We start from the raw sequence: 19903 nt of genomic DNA, 5'->3' as shown, positions 1-19903 counted from the left end.
TTATTCCTAAATGAGCCATCATGACACCGTTTCCTTAACTGCTATATGCCAAAGAACTTTATTATTAGTAAGAGAAGTACTGAGGTTTATGAATAATTTTTTAATCAAAACGGATTGCTTTTCTAAAACATCATTTCCCAGTATACTTTCCTAAGTGGGCGAACCAGAGGTGAAGAACAACTTCACATATAGCTTGGTGGAATTCTTATGAGAAAAATAATCCACCAGTTGTTGACCAAGAATTCAACACATCCCTGGAATAGTCAAGCATGTGAGTACCACCACCACACTTCATATGTCTCATGACAGAGTAAAAATCTGAGAGCTGGGCTGAACCAAGAAACATCACAGAAGAGGTATCTTATGAAAGCTAACAAGTCAAAGAGACAAATCTTAAGTCCTGGCATGTCATACTTTAAAACAGTAAGCTTCTAGAATTCAGGAATCCTATTCAATGTCTACATACATTAGGCACTCGAATACTTGCTACATTTAATTAAATATCACAGGCAGAATCAAACAAGTTTCTCCATCAGACTATGAGCTCCTTAAATGATCTTTACTCTTGCTCCCCTAGGGAATGGTAGCTGGCACATTATAATACTGAATTAAAAAGCAGTCATGGTTTATAGGAGGAAACACATGTAAACAGCTTTGTGTACAGTTTAGAGGAACACTAATGGAATTCCCCTTCTCCCACCATGTGTTCAAGTATTACTGAGAAACTATTATGCTCTAGGCAGTGGTCTAACTGATTGAAAATACAATCTGTATTACTGTCTGTATGAAACAGACAAGAATCTTTGCCCTTGGGTAGCTTAGTAGAGAAAGACTAATCATAGATAAAACAAATAAGCAAATTATCAATTATTTATGTTAGAAGGTGTAATAGGAATAGGATACGGGAAGGAGGTAGTTGTTAGAATCCTAAATAGGGTGGCCAAGGGGCTGCATCAAGAGAATGGTCTTTGAGCAAAGACTTGAAGCAAGTGAATGGTTATCTGAAGAAAAACAGGTTCAGACCTGCGAAGGCCTTTAGATGGGGGCACGCCCAGCGTGATGAAGGACTGGCAAGAAGGCCAGCGGGACCAAAGCAGCGAAGGAGGATAAGAATATGGCTTAATTAGATCTGAGGACAAGACTCTTCTTTTGTCTGTAAAGCAAATTCTCTGCACTGTTACCACACCAGCCACATTTATACCTAATATAAAATATGACAGAATCTCTGGGCAAATCAAAGTACTGTATATGCAACCTTTGTTGCCTAATAACTAACCTCAATTGTTATTTTACACTTGCCTTTATTCCTTTCATACTGTAACAGCAAATTTAATTTTTGAGATCAAAGAACTGTCAGTAGCATAATTGCTCACTAAAAGTAGTTTTTGTAAGTCTTCATTAAAAAGATACCTTTGTGTTGCATTTCCTATGAACAGATCTGTTCTACTGCTGGCAGCTTTCATTTCTTTTTTGAGGTCTTAGAGAAAGCTTCTTTCCTAGAGCTGTATCCCAAATTATTAGTGTAGATGTTATAGAGCACATAAAATAAAATCAAATACCACCTGTACCAAGGTAATGTAGAGCTAAAGTTGGCAAACGACAAACTAGCCTATTGCCTCTACTCTGAAGCTTTCGTCTCATCCCCAGACTCAGGGAGGTGGACCCTCTCCCTCTGTGCCCCCAGAATACTTCTGGTTCTATCATAACAGTTATCATGCCATGTATATTGTGATTTGTATAGTTTTGTAAAACTAGATTATAACACTGGTAACATGTTTATCTTCCTTGTTGGGCTTAAGACTGGGATCATGGCTTCATTCATTTCTGTATTCTGAGCTTCTGATGCTTAAAGTGGATGTTACTAATATTGGTTCTTCTCTTCTTCCTCAAAGCTCCTAGGAAAAGGATCCTTCTCCAGTGCTTTGAAATTAGTGAGGTAATTGGACTTGCTCTGGCCAATGAGATAGGAGCAAAAGTCACTTTAGGCAGAAGCACTGAAATGCCTATGTGAAATTCCCCATTCTTCACTTGTTGTAGTCACTGTGGAGGGTGATGATATGGAAAGGCCATAAGATGGAAGCGGGCCCACCACACACAGGACAGTGACCCTAGAGAGCACCCAGACACAAAAGGGTCTTTTTGTAAGCAAAAAATAAACTTGGTTGTGGTAAGCCACACAGATTTTGGTGGGTTTTTGTTACTGCAGCAAAACCTAGACTATCCTGACTGACAAATCAGAGAGTTCTGTATAATACAGATTTTTAGAGGAAAGATACCAAGAAATGCCAAAGTGGGGATGACTGCGCTGGGTGGCAGTCTGGAATGGGAAGGGCAGGTGCTACGTTACAAGAGGCTGCCTGCTGTGAGAGAACAATGAACAAAATCATTAATCCACTATATTCTGTCTTCTGTTTAGCCTTGTACTCCCAAAGCTAACTGCTTACATAGAAGCGTCTACATTTATGACCTGATTAAGAAATGAAACTGATTTTGAATTTCACAATCTTACTTATAAGAGCAATACCTTTTCATATATATCCTTTGACCAAAACAGAAGTCCCTATTTAAAGGATGTAGTTTAGAAAATGTAATGCTAATCAGCAATCAATATAATTATAAATTCCCCATCCCATAATGCATACCAGTCAGATAGTGGTTACCCTTGCAAAAGTTCCTCTTCTTTTGGGGTGGGAGGGTTGGGAGGAGGGGGGTGGGAGGAGAAGAGAATGATATAACTGCTAGCTATCATTAAAAAAATTTCAAGGGAGGTTGGATGAGGACTTCTCCTGAGGGTCTTACTATAATTCTAACATACAAAAATGGGCTGAGTCACCCCAATTCCTACGGAGAGCATCTGGAATCCTTTTCCATATGAAACAGCCCTCAGCGGGGGCCAGGTAACCAGAAAAGGATGAAGAAATAGGAGGGCTGTTCAGTAAAGCAAGGAAAGCAAACAATAGGATGAGCTGGTTCATAGAAGACGTTCTGGGCAGACGGCCCACCTGCAAAGCCTTAAAGGAATAAAGGTTGGGAGGAGAGGAGGAGAAGAAAACAGGGATGACATGGCCAAAGGAAATCAGACCCGAAGGAAGACGGATAGCTCATTCTAAAGGAAGTGAGTAAGGAGATGAGTCTTCAAAAAACCAGGAGAAAGGCTAACCAGAGATTTCTTGGGGCCAACCCAGACATGGAGATACTGAGAAAAAGAAAAGTTCCTTCCCCAGTGAGAGAGATTGGGAGGACTTATGCTCTAGACTAGAGGGGGAACAAGCGCTGGGGACTAGAAAGCCTGCTGGACAGGGACGCAGCCAGCCCACTCCTCCATTCCGAGCTCCTCTCTGCTTGCTGAACAGGATCTGGACTCCCTCACCAGAGTCATCTGCACCACAACCTCTCCTCCTCCCTCTGATCAGTTTCCACTACCAGGTGAACAGGTAATGCTCACGCACCACCACTTCTGGGCAGCCCTCATCTAGGGCTCCTCTCCTCTATGCCCAGCACCTAGCCTCAGTGGATGAATGACCAGAAAGGAGGGAAAACGGAGGAAACACAAGGGGCTCCTATGTGTGAAATCTGCGCTACAGTGGGTAACATGAAGTGATTCATCATGATTTGCCTCAATTATATGAGGTCATAGCCTTGACTCTGTCACACACTCGTGTTTTCCAACGTAAAACTATATGAAAACCCAGAAAGAGGGGGAAAATTCTAGAAATTAATTTTCCCTTATAGAGAAATTTTTTTCTTCCTAAAAAAATTTTAAAAATTGGAAATTTGAAATCCAGTCTGTTTTGTCTTTGTTTCATTGATTGACACAGAGTGTTTACATGTTAATAGCATTCAACCTGTACTACCCCAAAACTATCTATAAGGGGTGTGAAATAGTTTCACCTGAGCATAACGTTTCAATATAAAAGAATTGATAAACACACAGAATTGGTATGACTTTGTGTTGTAGCCCTGCTTCATGGTGAGGTTACTGTAGAAGATGAGTTGGCTGAGCACCAAAACTATGAAAAATGGTTTTTATCTTATTGACACGCCCACCACTGGAACCCATGGGCAAAGGAACTGAAGGCGTAATTATTCTATTCAACTGTTTGTTACTTTGTGAATGCAGTGTTCCCAGGCATTTCAGAACATGTTCAATATACTGCAACAAAATTAACCTAGATCAAAGTACCACATAAAGGTCTTCTAACTCCTATGTATAGACTAGCAGTACTAAGGGTGTCTGGGAAAAAGGTGGCGGGAGGGGGGGCGGGGAGGACAACAACCAAAAAACAAAACTAAGGCAATCATAGAAAAAGGATGCAAATTCCTCATATAAAAGCTTCTCTGAGGGGCGCCTGGGTGGGTTCGTCAATTAAGCATCTGCCCTTGGCTCAGGTCAAGATCCTGGGCTCCCTGCTCAGCTGAGATTCTGCTTCTTCTTCTCCCTTTGCAACCCCCTCTTTCCCCCACTACACATTCTCTCTTCCTTTCTCTCAAATACAAAAATCTTAAAAAAAAAGAAAAAAAAAGAAAAAGCTTCTCTGATTGTGAACCCTAGCCCCCTAGCCATCCAAGTTCATGCACCGGAATGAGGCAAGAATGGCACTCAGTCACATTCTAGCACAAGTTCTAGCTTCTTACCAGGGACCTCTCAGGACTTTCTGTTAAGCCCAACATCACCCCAGAGGCCAAACCCCTTCCCTGCATTCCTCACCCCCTTCTTCTACCTAAACCTCAGGGGCTAGGCTCGATTCCTTGCCTCAATCACTGCCAATTCCACTCCACTCATTAAATTCTTCTCACCAATGCTGTTTCTACTGTTACTCTTCCCAACACTATTGGGTTCCTACATCAGTCAAGGCTCCTCTCAGAAAAGAGCCCATCAAAGATGTGCAGGCAGGGGGCACCTGGCTGGCTCAGTTGATTAAGCAGCCAACTCTTGATTTCAGCTTAGGTCATGATCTCCAGATCATGAGATCGGGCCCCACATCTGGCTCCCTGCTCATTGAGGAGTTTGTTTCTTTCCTTCTCCCTCTCCCTGCTTGCTCTCTCATTCAAATAAATAAATAAATCTTAAAAAAAAAAAAAAAAAAAAGGTGTACAGGCAAGGTTCGGAGACCCAATAGGAGATGTTGCAGCACACAGGAGGTAGTAATGACAAGCCTTTGAAAGCCACAAGTGGGAGAGGACTAGGAAAAGACACAGCTTCACTGGAAGCTGGAGAGCACTCAAACTATTGAGGAGTGACTGCCCAGTGGTAGCCAGTTAGAGATGGTCACTGCCATCTCCACTGAAGAGGAGAGGTAGCATAAGGGGCAGATACTGTGGATTTCTCTCTCCTGGCTTTCCATTGACTGAACCCAACCACAGTCCCCAGTGATGAACACCCAGAGGCAGCCTCCAAGGTACAGACCAGAACAAAACGGTAGAAAGTACATGGGATGAACAAACAGAATGATCAGCACAGGTGCCATAAACTCTTTCTGTTTCAAATGTTTATCACTTCTTTTTAACTACCAATCTCTCCACAGAAACCAATAAGAGGTAGTTTCCAATATTATTAATTGAATAAAATTCTCATAGTCATGGGCCTCCATCTTGATTTGGCTTTCCATCATGGAAGTAGCAAATAGAAAACCAGATAGATTCCTGACCTCAGCAATTTTCTGATTATGATGACCACTAAACTTGTGCTGCCCTTTAGACCAGTGCTACTAAGTGGCCCATGGACCAGCAGCATCACCTGGGACTTAATGGAAATGCAGATTCCTGGGCCCTATCCATGCTAGAGACATTGATTCAAAGTCTCTAGGTGTGGGGCCCCTAGGATCTGTGTTTTCAAAAGCCCTCCAGGAATCCTCAAGTATGCTAAACTTTGAGAGGTCTTCTTTTAGCTTTAGGGAGCTAAAGATAGGGACTTTAGGGAGTCCACAGATAACCTTGAGTAATCAGGAGTCTAGGTTATAGAGAACCTCACTCTTTTAACTTCCTCACTACCATCTTCAGTAAGACAATAATGTTTGAGCCTCAGTTTTCTCACTTAATTGCTATCAATACAACCAGTAAGACTTTTTTTCAGTTTTTCAAAGGGACTGACCTTGGACTCCCTCAGATGTCATTTCAGACAACGATGGTGATGACAATGGCAATGACAACAGTGGCAGCTCACACTAGGTTTTCTCTGCCTAACTATCTCTGTCTTAACAGCCTTCACAAATTAATTTACTTAGTCTCGCCACTCCATCTTTGCTAGACAGATGCTGAGGTTGTGGCATGTAAAACTCAGTGACTTGCTTTTGAATCCTTATAAGAAAGGAAAACTTTATTCTGGAGTTATGAAAACAGTAAAATAAGGTATATGAAAGCACTTTGTAAATGTAAATCATTATATAAAAGACAGCAAAGTGAACAGCCAACTACTAATGAACTGAATTTGCTGTTTAAGATAAAAATTCATGAGGTATTCAAGGTAGATTAAAATATGACCAGACTGCTTTTTTTTTCAAGGAGTTATGTGCCAAGAAGAATAGGAAATTTGAATGCTTCGATGGGTGCTGTTTGAAGATTTGTGATAAATTTAAAATAGTAGAGGAAAACAAATATTGATGCTAATTTGAGGGGAAGAAACATCTTTCAGTGATGACAAGAAATAGCAACAAACCTCTTATCTGAAAGAAGATAAAACTACCTGGTAAGATCTCCCTGGACACAAAGGGGTGGCTGTCATAAGTTCTCTTATGACACCTCTCAGAGAATTCTGTTTATGGCCAAATAATTTAATCTTCCAGAAATAGATTTATAGATATGTTCTTTTTACTCGTTTCATATGACAGATTCTTGATTTAATCAGATTTTTCCTGCACCTTCAAAATGCTCTTTCTACTAATGTATTATCTTCCCCCTCCCCGACTCAAGAGATATGGTGAATATTAATGATCCATCTTTCCTCTTGCCTAAGATATGTCCCAAAGTGTTCTGCGGTTCAGTTGGCATCTCACTGGAGAAAGACCACTTTTCTGACCTTGGTCAGGCAAGGAGCAAGAAATGAAAACTGGTCCCCTATCCATATACCATGGATTCTCATGGTATTCCACTGTATTCCAGCAATGGTATTCCACTGTAGGGGCAGAAACTCAGAAAGGTTATTGAACTTATTCTAGGTCACACAGTTATTAAGTGACAAACATATAGAAAAATGTTTACTATGTCACAATCATATTCTATTTTAATAGATGGAAATAGGCATAGTACTTGCCCTAGTTTCTGAAAGGTATTATCATACATCTTCCCTACTTTTTTTTTCAACAAAAGAAGATTTCATACCTATATATAAATTCACGGCACAAAATGACAGAGCGAACCATTTGTAGTGTTTGTTCATTACAGTCAACATTTAGAGTGTTAGACCAAACAGAAGTGATAAGCTGTTCACTTCCCGCAATAGTAACAGGAGAGAGTAAAACAAATTTACAGTCAGCACCAAAGTTGTAAGTGTTGGGTAATCATGAGTATTTGCATATATACTTCAGAACAGCTGCAGGTAAATGATTTGACAAGGTCAAATTCAACTGAACAACAAAACCACCAATGGGGCTGGAGTTTAAGTTGCTAGACCAGTTAGGAAAAAAATTTGGGAAGACAACCCCTGGACTGGGGTTGTCTCCTAGACTGGAGAAGCCCTGATTTTCAAAACTCTTCAACTTCAGTAGAAGTTTTTTCTAGGAAAAACACAAAAAGTACAAAATGAAAAACATTTTATAAGGGAGAAGCCAATGCCTCATGAACAAACCAGACAAAATTTTAAGTTTCACTGAGTCACAGAAGGTAAGATCTGCCAACTCACCACACAAAGTGGTGACTCAAAGCAAGTCTAAATCTATTATCATTTCAGTATATTCATAGTTCTTAGTTTAAAAAAAATAAATTTATATAAGAAGTTTAACTTTTAAATTTTACTTTAAAAAAAGTGAAGGAACCAATATTATATAACAAATTATATAATAATAAATTATACTTATATAATATAAACATTATATACAATGAATATAAATTAAACTTAAATAGAAACATAATTTAAAATGTAAATTAAGTTTTAAAAATAAATTATATACAATCGCATATAATACAAATTTATGTTTATATTATAAATAAAACATAGAACTATAAAATATATATATACCTTTTCAGTTTCTTCAATCTTCAACATTACTCTGAGGCTATTCATGCTTTTTGCAGGAAAATTTTAAATCTATTCTCTTCTGACGTTTTTTAAAAGATTTTATTTATTTATTTTGAGAGAGAGAGAGAGAGTGCTAAGGAGCAGGGGGAGGGGTAGAGGGAGAAGCAGAAGCAGACTCCCCATGGAGCAGGGAACCCAGTATGAGGCTAGATCCCAGGACCCTGAGATCATGACCTGAGCTGAAGGCAGATGCTTAACCAACTGAGCCACCCAGATGCCCCTCCTCTGACATTTCAATTATTACCTAAGTATTATCAGTGTTCATATAAATTGTTAATATAATCTTAACCCACATTTTTCACACTTCACAAATAGACATGGTTGTGTTTATATGCACCGCTTTAAAGCTATGATTTACTTTGATATTTCTACAAATAAACTATGCAGCTACATTTAAAAACTAAAACATGACTTACTATAGTTCCTTTATTCTAAGATATCAAAATTTTAAGACATACTACCAATTTAATAATAGCTTTACAGGGGGGAAAATATATCCCATTAAATGTTCACATGAATTTTTTTTAAAGATTTGTACTTATTTATTCATGATGGACATAGAGATAGAGAGGGAGGGGCAGAGACACAGGCAGAGGGAGAAGCAGGCTCCACTCTGGGAGCCCGACGCGAGACTCGATCCCGGGTCTCCAGGATCGATCACATCCTGGGCTTCGGGCCCTGCTAAACTGCTAAGCCACCGGGGCTGCCCCACATGAATTTTAATACACATCCTTATTTCAAAAGCATTAAATGAAAGAGACTGTAATTAAAGAAATACATGATTTATTTTATTTAGAGAGAGGATACAGCAGAATAGGTAAACCTCATAATATGAAGCCTGTTTTCCCGGATGGGATTCTTGGCTCCTCTACTTACTGGGTGACCTCAGACATCTTCCTTACCCTCTCTGTACCTCATTTCAGGAGGTACCAAAATCTGTACCTCTGTATCTCTCTAGACCCCTCTCTGAGAAAAAAGAAGACAATGAGGATAACTGCCACACATCGTCGTTACGAGTGCTCCAAACAGCCCCAATACCACAAGTGTAATGTAAGGATTTGTTAAACAATAATAGTTATCAGCACTACTACCAGGGTCCACTGAAACATTTACTACATTCAGAGGCAAATAATTTCTAATTCAACATACTGATACAATACATAAATTCAAGGAAATATTTGCTGACAACTGAATGATTGTTTAATACTATGCTAAATGTTTAGAAGTAAAGATAAAAAGTAAAATAATTATAGAACCATGGTGGTACTCTCTAGAAGACAGAGTAGGGAAGGACTTTTAAATTAGAGGGTCTGTGGTGACTAGGCCTCAGGATATCCAAAAGCCCTCTGAAATGAGATGCAAAAATATCTACACATGCATTTTTCTGGGGTGCTATCCTTTGATTCTTAAAAAGCCCAGGATTAAAAAAAAAAAAAAAAAAAAGTTAACAGCCATTTGCCTCAGGTAGTACATTACCACATTAAAAGGTAAATATATCAAAGTTTAATTTTATTAATATACTTGTATATTCTCAATTATTTCATTCAATTGTAAACGGATTCAAGTTACTTTGATATGTATGCATACTTCTCCCTTCCTGCAGTTTCTTAAACAGCAAACAAGTTGCCATCAGGAACCCAAAGCTTGGATTACAAGAAACTCCTCCTTTCTTTCTTCATCTTCTAGACTGGCCAGTAAAGGAACCTGCTTGCTTTATAAATTTCCAAGAGCATTTGTACTAAGGAGCTAGTCAGCTTCCAAACCTCCTGGGGAAACAATGGCTTCCTGATGACTCAGGCCAAACCTTCTTTCTGGTACAATGGCTGGTATTGCTGGAAGATGAGGGACAGTTGCTGCTCAAGCCATTGTCAACCCTGTGAGTAATTAAAGACCAATCCTGGAAGCCATTACTGGAGACATCGGAAAGAGGATGAGCTAAGTTTTACACAGACTTGAAATGTCTTGTGCATCTACTGTTTCAATATACCACAGGCTATAATTATGTCAGAGTCTTAGACACCATGGTACTGAGCAAAGGCCACAGATTTTGGAATCAGACAGTCCTGGGCTCCATTCTGCCTCTGCTGCTTTCTAGCTGGGTGACCATGGGAAAGTCATTTAATCTCTCTCGACTATTTCCTCATAGGCGAAAATACCTCCTGCCCTTAGGGCTTAATGACATTCTAATCTGTGCCAGTATCCGCTGTGGTGTCTATAGACCATCCCTTTTCCACATTCATTTATGAATTATTTGTCATAATAAATAACTGACAAAAAAAATTAAGTCATTGATTTTAACTATTTTGCCTTCGTGTGAAATTTTCTATCTTTATGAACTACTTCCAGATCACATAGCATTACTGGGATTATCAGTATTCCGAACAAACATTGTTATGCAACATTGAGGCAAAAAAATCACAAGTATTCAAAGTCATCACCAGTGACTTATCTCCCACCTTTCCATCTATTTTCAGCTCTACAAGTTACCAATTACTGCCAAGTCAATTTAAGACACAGTGCAAATGTGAAACTGAGAATATTTTGTTATGGTACCAGTATTTAGATAACATCTAAGATATTCACTATATGTTAGCATATCAGGTTTTTTAAAACATGGAATCTGACTTTGCATATGAAAGCAAAATTTTTTTATTACTAGATTCCTATAAATGTGTAAATAAATTCAATTCGCCCAGAATGAGCAAGCATCTGGCTGGGGAAGGAAATATTAAGCTCCAAACGTACCCCAAACTTTCCATACATTGTCTCTATTCTCGGAAAAACCTGACCCATGATGTATGTCATTTTAGAGGAAGAATGGAGGCTTGGAGAGCTCCAAGAATAACTCATGCAAGGATACAGAATCACAGTACTGCAATCGGAACCCAGTTCCTGAAGCCATAGAACATGCTCTTTTCTTTGGATCTAATTATGCAACCAAAGCCTATGCCGGGGATCAGAGGAAAGAGAAAGAAAGAAAATATAGCATTAACTTGCCACTGAGGTCCTTTACTAGAATTTACATGAAATTAAAGTAGAATAAATGAATCTATAGTTTCTTTTCTTTCTTCTCAAATAAATATTTTTAGAAGTAGCATTTGTGGAGTTTTACTTTATTTGTAGCCATGGTCAACATAAGTTTATAATATCAAGGTTTGAGCTCGTACAAAGTCAATGTTTCTCAAATAAGATCATCACATCACTCATATTTGACCTGACTCACCATCCCTTGAAGACGCATGGCTCCCTTAACAGGCTACCAAAAGCAGATAAGAAAATGTAAGCAAGTGAATTCACAAACTTTTTGTGTTGGCCTTGATCAAGGTGGGCCTGGGTGATTTTTGCTTATGACAAACTGAATGCTACTTTTACTTTTAGTCAATATTAGTTATCATTCACCTTTAACCACAATATTTCCCCTCTCTCCCTGCTCCCATACCCAGTAGGTCTATCACAAGCTTCAGAGTGCTCAAATGAAAGAAAGATTAGTGTCTGGCATTATCAATAGCATTTACTGGCCACTCTCAGAGTGGTAAGGTAATATAGGACTCTCAGGTACTATAAGGCTAATTAGTTTAGACTAAAATAGACCCTTTGTCCTCAGTGCGTTAGAGAAAAACCAGAGAGTCAATTAAGCGCATGGATTATGGAACCAGACTGGCTAGATTCAAACCTCCCTCTGCCTCTGTGATCTTGGGCAAGTTACATCGGCGTTCCAGTTTCCTCATCTGTAGAATGCAAATAATAGCATCTAATTCACAGGCTTGTTGTGAGGGCTAAATGAAGTTTGTATCTGAACATGCGTGGCATATAATTAAGTGCTATAAAGTGTTAGCCACTGATTTTAATTTAAATACAAAGAGCAAATTAAAATTATAGCTTTGCCTGTAAGATATGTGTATACAATGACTACAAATCGGGCATACTGGTACAACTTGAAGCAGTATGTGTTTCTCAATCAATAAGGTCTTATTCCAGCAGAAGGTGTTAAGTCACACCTAAAACACTCAGGCTAAAAAAAAATAACAATAATAATAAAAATAAAACACTCGGGCTTAGACAAAGGAAATGGGCTACTTGTTCTTTTCTGAGAGGGAATCATCTGGGTAGAGACTACAAATGAAAAAGAGGGAACCTCATGCAGAGAGGTATTAGCTGTTCTTCCAATTTCTCAAGTTTGAAGAGCACCTGCCATGCCACAGGGACAGGGACCCTGCCTGAATGAGAAGAAATCAGGGAAGAGAAGACCAATCCAAAGGCGGACTGTCACTGTTTGGTGAACAGTCAATTTGGCACAATTGGTGAATCATTCTGTCTGCTGTAAATGAAACAGATTTTGAAGAGATGAAGAAAGTGGTAGAACACTGCAGAAAAGATCACAGCCGCCAAAGCCCAAAATAAGTCAGGCCCAGCAATCTGACAGTATATATAGAAAGACAGAATGGTAAGTTACCAGCTATTTTATTAGAGGGAGAAAATGACAGTCTTAGAAGCAGCCTGATGAGAAAAATTTAAGATGAAACAAAAAACTTCAGGTGGAAGGCATATGACCAAGGTAAAAAATAATGCAACCACGGAGAGGCAAAGCTGGGGAGAAATGGACAGTTTTCAGTAAAAAAAAGAATTAGTGCTTTTGGGAAAAATGGCTGATTTCAGGTCTAGAGCAAGAAATGAACAAGATAAGCTTAGAGTATCTTGTGCCAGAAAGCAAGAAAGGTATCCAAAAAGCTACTGGGGTCTTGTAAGAAGTATATAGCAGATAAGGACAGACTGTGGGTCAAAAAGAATATTGACTGCAATGGATTGAAACAAATTGAGATCCACAAGTTCTTATGATACGTAAGAAGAAAAACTCATTATAATGGAAGATTGCTAGGGTACCAAATCACTACTCAGAAAATTGATAAAAGGAAAAAAATTAAGCCTTTCCTTGTCTTTCGTATACAGTCTGATTTCAGGAGACCCAAATAGCTCAAGCGGGTAAGTTCTTTACAGATAGAATGCCAAATAATAAATGCAAGAGAAATGATAGATTTTGAGCATCACCATTTTGCAATCCCTAATGAAATGGATCTAGGGTACAACCATTTATGTATGGATGTTACACTCATTAGGTGAAAGGTGGCAAGGTAAGTTGTTGACTCGTACCTGAACGCACTAATCAATCTTAACATCTCAAAAAGAGACACACGCAGACATCATGTATCTTGTGGTTGTGATATAACAGATTTTAACAGTACCACCTACAAAGGATGCTTGCCTTTGAACCTAAATCTAATCAGGCCTCTACATCTAGTTGGATATTATAAGAGACATGGGGAATAGAGAAACAAGCTAAACGACACAAGTGAGAAACTGGCCCAGAAAATAAATCATTCCACCAGACAAATGACCTGTATTCTCTTTCTTCATCAAATCAATGGCATGAAAAAAGAATGGAAGGCAGACCATTATAAAATAAAATAGATTTTAAAACCTAACAGCCAAATACAATGTGTGGACCTTGCCTAGTTTCTGATTCCGACAAATCATAAGTAAAAAGAGATCTTTGAGAATATGTGAATATGGAAATCATATTAAGAAATCACTGTTAAGGGCAGCCCGGGTGGCTCAGCGGTTTAGCGCCGCCTTCAGCCCAGGGCCTGATCCTGGAGACCTGGGATCAAGTCCCATGTCGGGCTCCCTGCATGGAGCCTGCTTCTCCCTCTGCCTGTGTCTCTGCCTCTCTCTCTCTCTCTCTCTCTCTCTGTGTCTCTCATGAATAAATAAATATAATCTTTAAAAAAAAAAAAAGAAATCACTGTTAATATTTTTAGGCGTGAAAAACACATAGAAGTCTTTCAGTTTTTGCTTTTAAAGAAAAAAGTCCGTATCAGGGATATAAACTGAGATATTTATAAGAAGGATGACAGGATGTTTAGGATTTTGCTTTAAAATACCAGCCCCCACAAAAAAGTAGGGAAGAGAAATAATGAAACAAGACTAGCAAAATGTGGGTAACTGCTGAAGGATGGGTGTTTATCATACTATTTCTCATAATCTCTGTAACACAGTTTTTAAAAAAGGACTAAAGGGTTTTGGTGGGCATTCAAGTTGTGCCTTATCTTACCACTATGTTAGGAGACAGCTAGGGTCCTCTCACAAAGCAAAATGTAGTCATTCCCCACTTGGTCCAAAGTCTTAATCATTTTGCATTTTGCATTTTGAGTTCAATACAATTAGAAGTGAGTGAACCAAGGAACACAGGGGTTCTGCAGTATTAACCAAATGTCAGCTTAATTTTTCCCAGTAAGAGACAGCCTACAATGCCCCTGGGTTGGGCAACAGAACCTACAAAGAACTTACTTGATTACAGTTGATGTCAGATTGTCCAATTTGTGAGAGCCCAAGGCAGCATGGACAAGTGCCACAAGTATTCCTAAATCAAATCTTGGTCAATACAGAAATTGCAAACCTTCTTACCAACTTGTGTAATACCTAGAGCTGCCTTTTTTTTTTTTTTTTTGAACCGATGGTAATAAATGTGTTTTTATTTTTTTTTTGAACTGATGGTAATAAATGTGTTTTTATTTGTCCCTACAATCACTCAGCTATAATCTGGAGCTGCAGCCCATAAAATACAAAACTATAAGGCCACAAAAGGATCTAAGCCATGATTTGTTTGCATGAGCATCACTGCTCTATTTAAAGGACTAACCAGATGACCCCGGATGTTCACAAGTCACCAGCTGGTTTGATACGTATTTCACCTGTTTTTCTCTTTCCTACACACCCCTTCTGCTATGGACTGAATACCTGTGGTTTCTTCAAAACTTGGTATGTTGAAGCCCTACCCCCTACTGTGGTACTATTTGGAGACGGAGCCTTTGGGAGATACTTGGAGGGAGACTGGGTCATGAGAGTGGAGTGGTCATCAATTCCATGATGGTATTAGTGGGCTTATAAGAAAAGGAAAAGAGATCTCTCTTTCCCTCCATGAGCACTGAGGAATGACCATGTGAGGGTGCAAAGAGAAGGCAAGCCAGGAAGAGAGCACTCACCAGAAACTAAGCAGCTGGCACCTTGATCTTGGACTCTCAAGCCTCCACAACTGTGAGAAAATAAATTTCTATTGTTTAAGCCCCCAGTCTATGGTATTTTGTTACAGCAGCCCAAACAGACTAATACAGGTACATATTTCACCTGTTTTTCCTTCCTTCTTTTTTCTTTTCTCTTTCTTTTCTTTTCTTACTCCTTCCTATCTGTTAGGGAAAGTTCTAAAACGACAAAGGTGGTTCCAACACCAAAGGAAGGGGGAAATAGTTGAAAAGCATGGGTTTCCAACACTGGAAAATTTAACAATCTTTCCCCAATTAAAAAAAAAAAAACCAGCCATGCATTTATGAAATGTGTTTGGAATGTCCCTAAGTAATACAGTATTAGGATCAAAGTATGTTTTATTTGAAGTAACCACATTCAGAATAATTAAGAAGAGTAAATATGTATATTGGCAAGGCACACAACATCATCCCAAGCAGCAAGAAACACAAGCCTTTATGCAGATGAACACACAGATCTATTTATACAGAAACCTTCAGCAATTCCCGTCACAGATTGCCTGGCTGCCCTCATGTCTTCAGTATTCTGTGCCATGAAATAGTAACTGTCAAGGATAATAGGAACACAATTTGACCTAGTTTTCCCCAGATTCTTGCAAAGTCTGTAACTCTGGTTCTTGTGTTTACTTAGGTATCACGTCTTTAGGACACATTTCCTTGCTTCCTTTGCAGACAATCTGGTGGCATGCCCCATGTTAAGTGTCACTTGTGGGCAATTCCTAAACTCCAGTGGTCATGAACTCTAACATCCATGTCTTAACATCCAGCTAATCCCCGGAATGTCCTCCTAAGGTAGATCACCTACAGTCATCCCTACACTGGAAGGAAAATGGGCTTGAAAGGAGAAACACAACCTGGAGAGGCTGAAGACCTACACCAATTCATACCCTTCAAGCTCACCCAAAGGAAGCCACACCAAAAAACGAACGTTTCTCCCCAACTCTGACCCTTCCACAAACCTATCTTTGTAAGAGCTAGAAGTCCTCCAGCAAGACCTTCTTTTAAAACAGACAACCAAGAAGACTTCAACTTCTAACAGCAACCCCCCGCCCCAACATCTACAACAGTGTTGCAGCTCCTCAGTAAAGCCTGCTTAAATGGTGACAAATTCTAAAGGACGGAGTAGAACCTAAAAAGTTGCCCCAAAGCCCTGGTGGGCAGGGAAACCTGAGTAAGTGGGCCTGAGGCCCCAGGAGGGCCTCCAGAGCAGCTCGCGAAAGGTCCCAGGGGGAAAAGCAGCAGGCCGTCCGCTTCTCTTACCAAACCAAACACGTCGGACCTGCTCGGGGCCCATTAAATGCACTTAGATGCCCAAGCGGGGACACTCCTTCAGCAGGAAATCATATCTGAACACACCATCAGGAAGTCAATATTTAAAATTGGGGGGAGGGGCGTGCACCTTCCTGCTCCAGGGGGCGTCACCGAGTACTAAGCGCCGGAGCCTCCGGAACCCTGCAGCTCGAGAGGCTCGCCCGGGAACTTCCAGCTGCCGCGGCCAGAGCCCGACCCGATGCCCCAAGCTGGCCACGGGGCGTCCCAAACCAGCTCACGCATCCCGAGCCTCCTGCAAACGGAGCTCCCGTTTGCAGGGCCGGAGGCTCGCTGCCGGGACGGGGCTGGCCGACGGCGCGGGACGGGACACCTGCAGCTTCGCCCTCTGCGGAGAGAGAGGCGACGGCCCTTCCCGGGCGATGCCCGCGGCCCGCCGCCCTGCATCCAGGCGCCCCCGGGCTACGTCAGGTGCGTCTGCGGGAAGGGGAAGCCGTCGCTCGCCGAGGGGCACCCCGCGATGCCGCCGTCCCGGGACCCCGCACGAGGGCGCCCCCCGCCCCTCCCCAACTTCCAGCTGCCCCTCTGCGGCCCGGGAGGGCGGGCGCGGGCTCCACGTGCGCGCGGGCCACTCACCCGGGCCCCGGCGGCGCTCCGCTTCCTCCGCAGCGTGAGCCCGCTCCGCAGCAGCGCGGGCAGGTCCCGGAGCCGCGGCCGCGGGGGCGCCGGCGGCGGTTCGCGCTCCTGCTCGCGGGCGCCGGGGCTGCGGCGCAGGGCGCCGTCCGCCGCCGCCGCCGCCGCCGCCGCCGCGGCCAGGGCCGGGCTCTCGCACGGCGGCTGCATCTTGACGGAGCCCACGGCCATCCTCATGCCCTGACGGCGGCTGCGGCGCCCGCAGCTCCGCTCCCCCGCGCTCGCCTCCGCGCGCCGTCCGCGCCTTCGCCAGGCAGCGGGAGGGCGCGACTGCGGCTCGGGCGCGGGGCGCGCTGCCAGCCGCTGCCCATTGGCGCGCGCCGCGGCCCCCGACAGGCTCGGCCCCGCGCGCCTCCCCCTCCCCGCCCAGGTGCGCCGGGCCCCGCCCCGCCCCGCCCCGCCCCGCCCCCCGGGCGGCCCCCTCCGCCCGCCGCCGGGCCCCGGTCTGCCCCTCCCGGAGCCTGGGAGGAGGAGCGTGGGCAGCTTGCGCCCCCACTCACCCACAGGTGCGGGGCGCCCAGAATCCTCCACCACACCCACTCTATGCCCATCCCGCCCCGCCCCCAATTCCCTCTAGGCTGAAAGTCTCCCTTCACTGCCTTTTACCTAACAGCCCGGGTTGATTTGGACTTCGACCATGTGAACTGGGAAGTCTGGGGCACTCCTCCCTCTTCCAGCCCCTCCTTGCTTTTTTTGCACAATCTACACCTAAACCGTAATCGCTATTCCTCGACGCTGGTTTTTGCCAACGAACTTCAAAATGGGCTCTATGTTCTGCCTACAGGTCCAACACCATTGAGACAATTACTTCCACACCGTCCCCTCTTCGCACTAGAGAATGAGGGGAGAAAACTTCTGTTGGCTGTGATACGTGTTTAGCAAAATAGATGCAAGTCTGGTGACCTGAAGGTGAATCTCAGTTAACATGTTGGAACCTGATCTTCCCTGAAAGCCTGATACATGTGATGAATGTGCTTGGTAAACTGCATAGGCCTACCATGGTGTGAATCATTGTTTACACCATTCCAGGAGCTAGGAATAGTGGAGCATCTGGAGTGAAACTATTCCAGCAGGGCCTTAAATCCAGATGGCCGTGAATCTTCACATCCCCATGCGGTCTGTCTACAACCGGTGCTCTCTAGGGCTTTTTATTCCTTATCACTAGGCCACTGGGGTCCCTTCTTTGCCCAAGACTTGTAAGCATTGAGGAAGTTTATTCATGTCAAAAAAAAAGAATTCACAAGTAAGGATTGCAGGTCAGAGCTCTCAGCTGGTTTACTATTGTACCCTCAGCCCCTCATGGGGTAGACGCTTGGCAATCAAATGTGAAAATACAGCCACGTTAGGAAAAAGGAAGAACGACCCGTGATCTCTGCCCTCAAGGAGCTTAAGGTTTTGCCCAGGAGTAGAAAAACATACAGAAAAACAAAGATACTACCTTGTACTCTTAGTAATTGCCAAGTGAGTGTGGATAATAAGCATTCCAGGCCAGAGAAGCGAGAAATGTTTCTGGCCTAGGATGGGCAAAAATATGTCAGTGGAGGGAGTTTGAGCTGTGCCGTAAGGCTGAGTGCAAGATTCAATCATGCAGAAAGGAGAGTGAGGATCCTTTAGGTAAGGAGGAAAAACATGAGAAAAACGCTTGAACCTATTGGGCATGAATATGACATATTGCTGCGACAGAGAGGGATAGCATAGTGGAGAAACAGGGAAAAAAGATCAGAATGGATGCTGGTCATCTGCTGCAGAAGGCCTTAAATCCTATCACCTTCAGTTGGGTGTGTTTACTGTAAAGATCTCTGCAATGAACTCTATAGTCCCTTTCAGTTTCCAAATACCCATCACATATATTTATTCCAGTTTGAAATCCCCCTTGTATTATTATATGAGACTGTGCCAATTTATAAAACGCTTAAATATTTCAGCTCCAGGTGGTGATCAGTCACTTTCTTGAGCCCTAGAATGACACTCCATACTCCAAACTTCCTCCTGAAACAGCAACTAAAGGTCCACTAGAGGTCGTCCAGGACACCTTTGGTCAACACAGCTCTGTTATGGCTTACGCCAGACCACCCCTGGTGTTAATACCTTTTGAATCACACCATGAACCTACTCTGCTCCCAAATAGAACTCATGGGTTCTTTTTCCCAGTTTCTTGGTCTTCACATTCTTTTACATAGCTTCTCAGTGTAAGACTGAGGAGTTTAGACTTTATCTCATGGATTCTATGGCACTGAGCAGTAGTGTAAAACTCAATATCCCTAAGGGCCTTTGGAACACTGGCTTGGGTTAAGGTGATAAAGGTCAATTGCCACACAGCCATAGTAGAAGGCAGACAATAGGGAATGTAAAAATGTGTAAACAGTAGAGCTATGCCTCTATCTAGCTCAAATCAAGCAATGTCACAACTCAGTAACTTTGTACTTGCTGTACCCTCCATCTGGAATACCCTTCCTCTGCAATGCTATCCTGCGGAACTTGCTGCAATGGTGGTAATGTTCTCTCTCTGTCTAGCCAGTAGCCATTTGTGGCTTTTGAGCCCTTGAAATGTGGCTGGTGTCCTTGAAAAATCAAATTTTTAATTTAAATTTAATTTTAATTAATATAAACA

General features: G+C 42.1%; 1 protein-coding gene across 1 annotated transcript in view; it reads right to left on the bottom strand.

Annotated features, from left to right (window-relative positions):
- Window positions 1-17484, bottom strand: part of RAPGEF5 (Rap guanine nucleotide exchange factor 5) — a 229736-nt gene extending 212252 nt beyond the window's left edge. The window contains exon 1 of the mRNA XM_072783806.1: window positions 17236-17484. Within this exon, the coding sequence (XP_072639907.1) occupies window positions 17236-17469 (234 nt within the window). The 5' untranslated portion in view covers window positions 17470-17484. The remainder of the gene's footprint in view (window positions 1-17235) is intronic.
- Window positions 17485-19903: the final 2419 nt, after the last annotated feature.

This window comes from Canis lupus, chromosome 18, assembly GCF_048164855.1.
Source record: "Canis lupus baileyi chromosome 18, mCanLup2.hap1, whole genome shotgun sequence".
In the NCBI taxonomy this organism is placed as follows: domain Eukaryota; kingdom Metazoa; phylum Chordata; class Mammalia; order Carnivora; family Canidae; genus Canis; species Canis lupus.
This window is presented reverse-complemented; position numbering and strand designations above follow the sequence as displayed.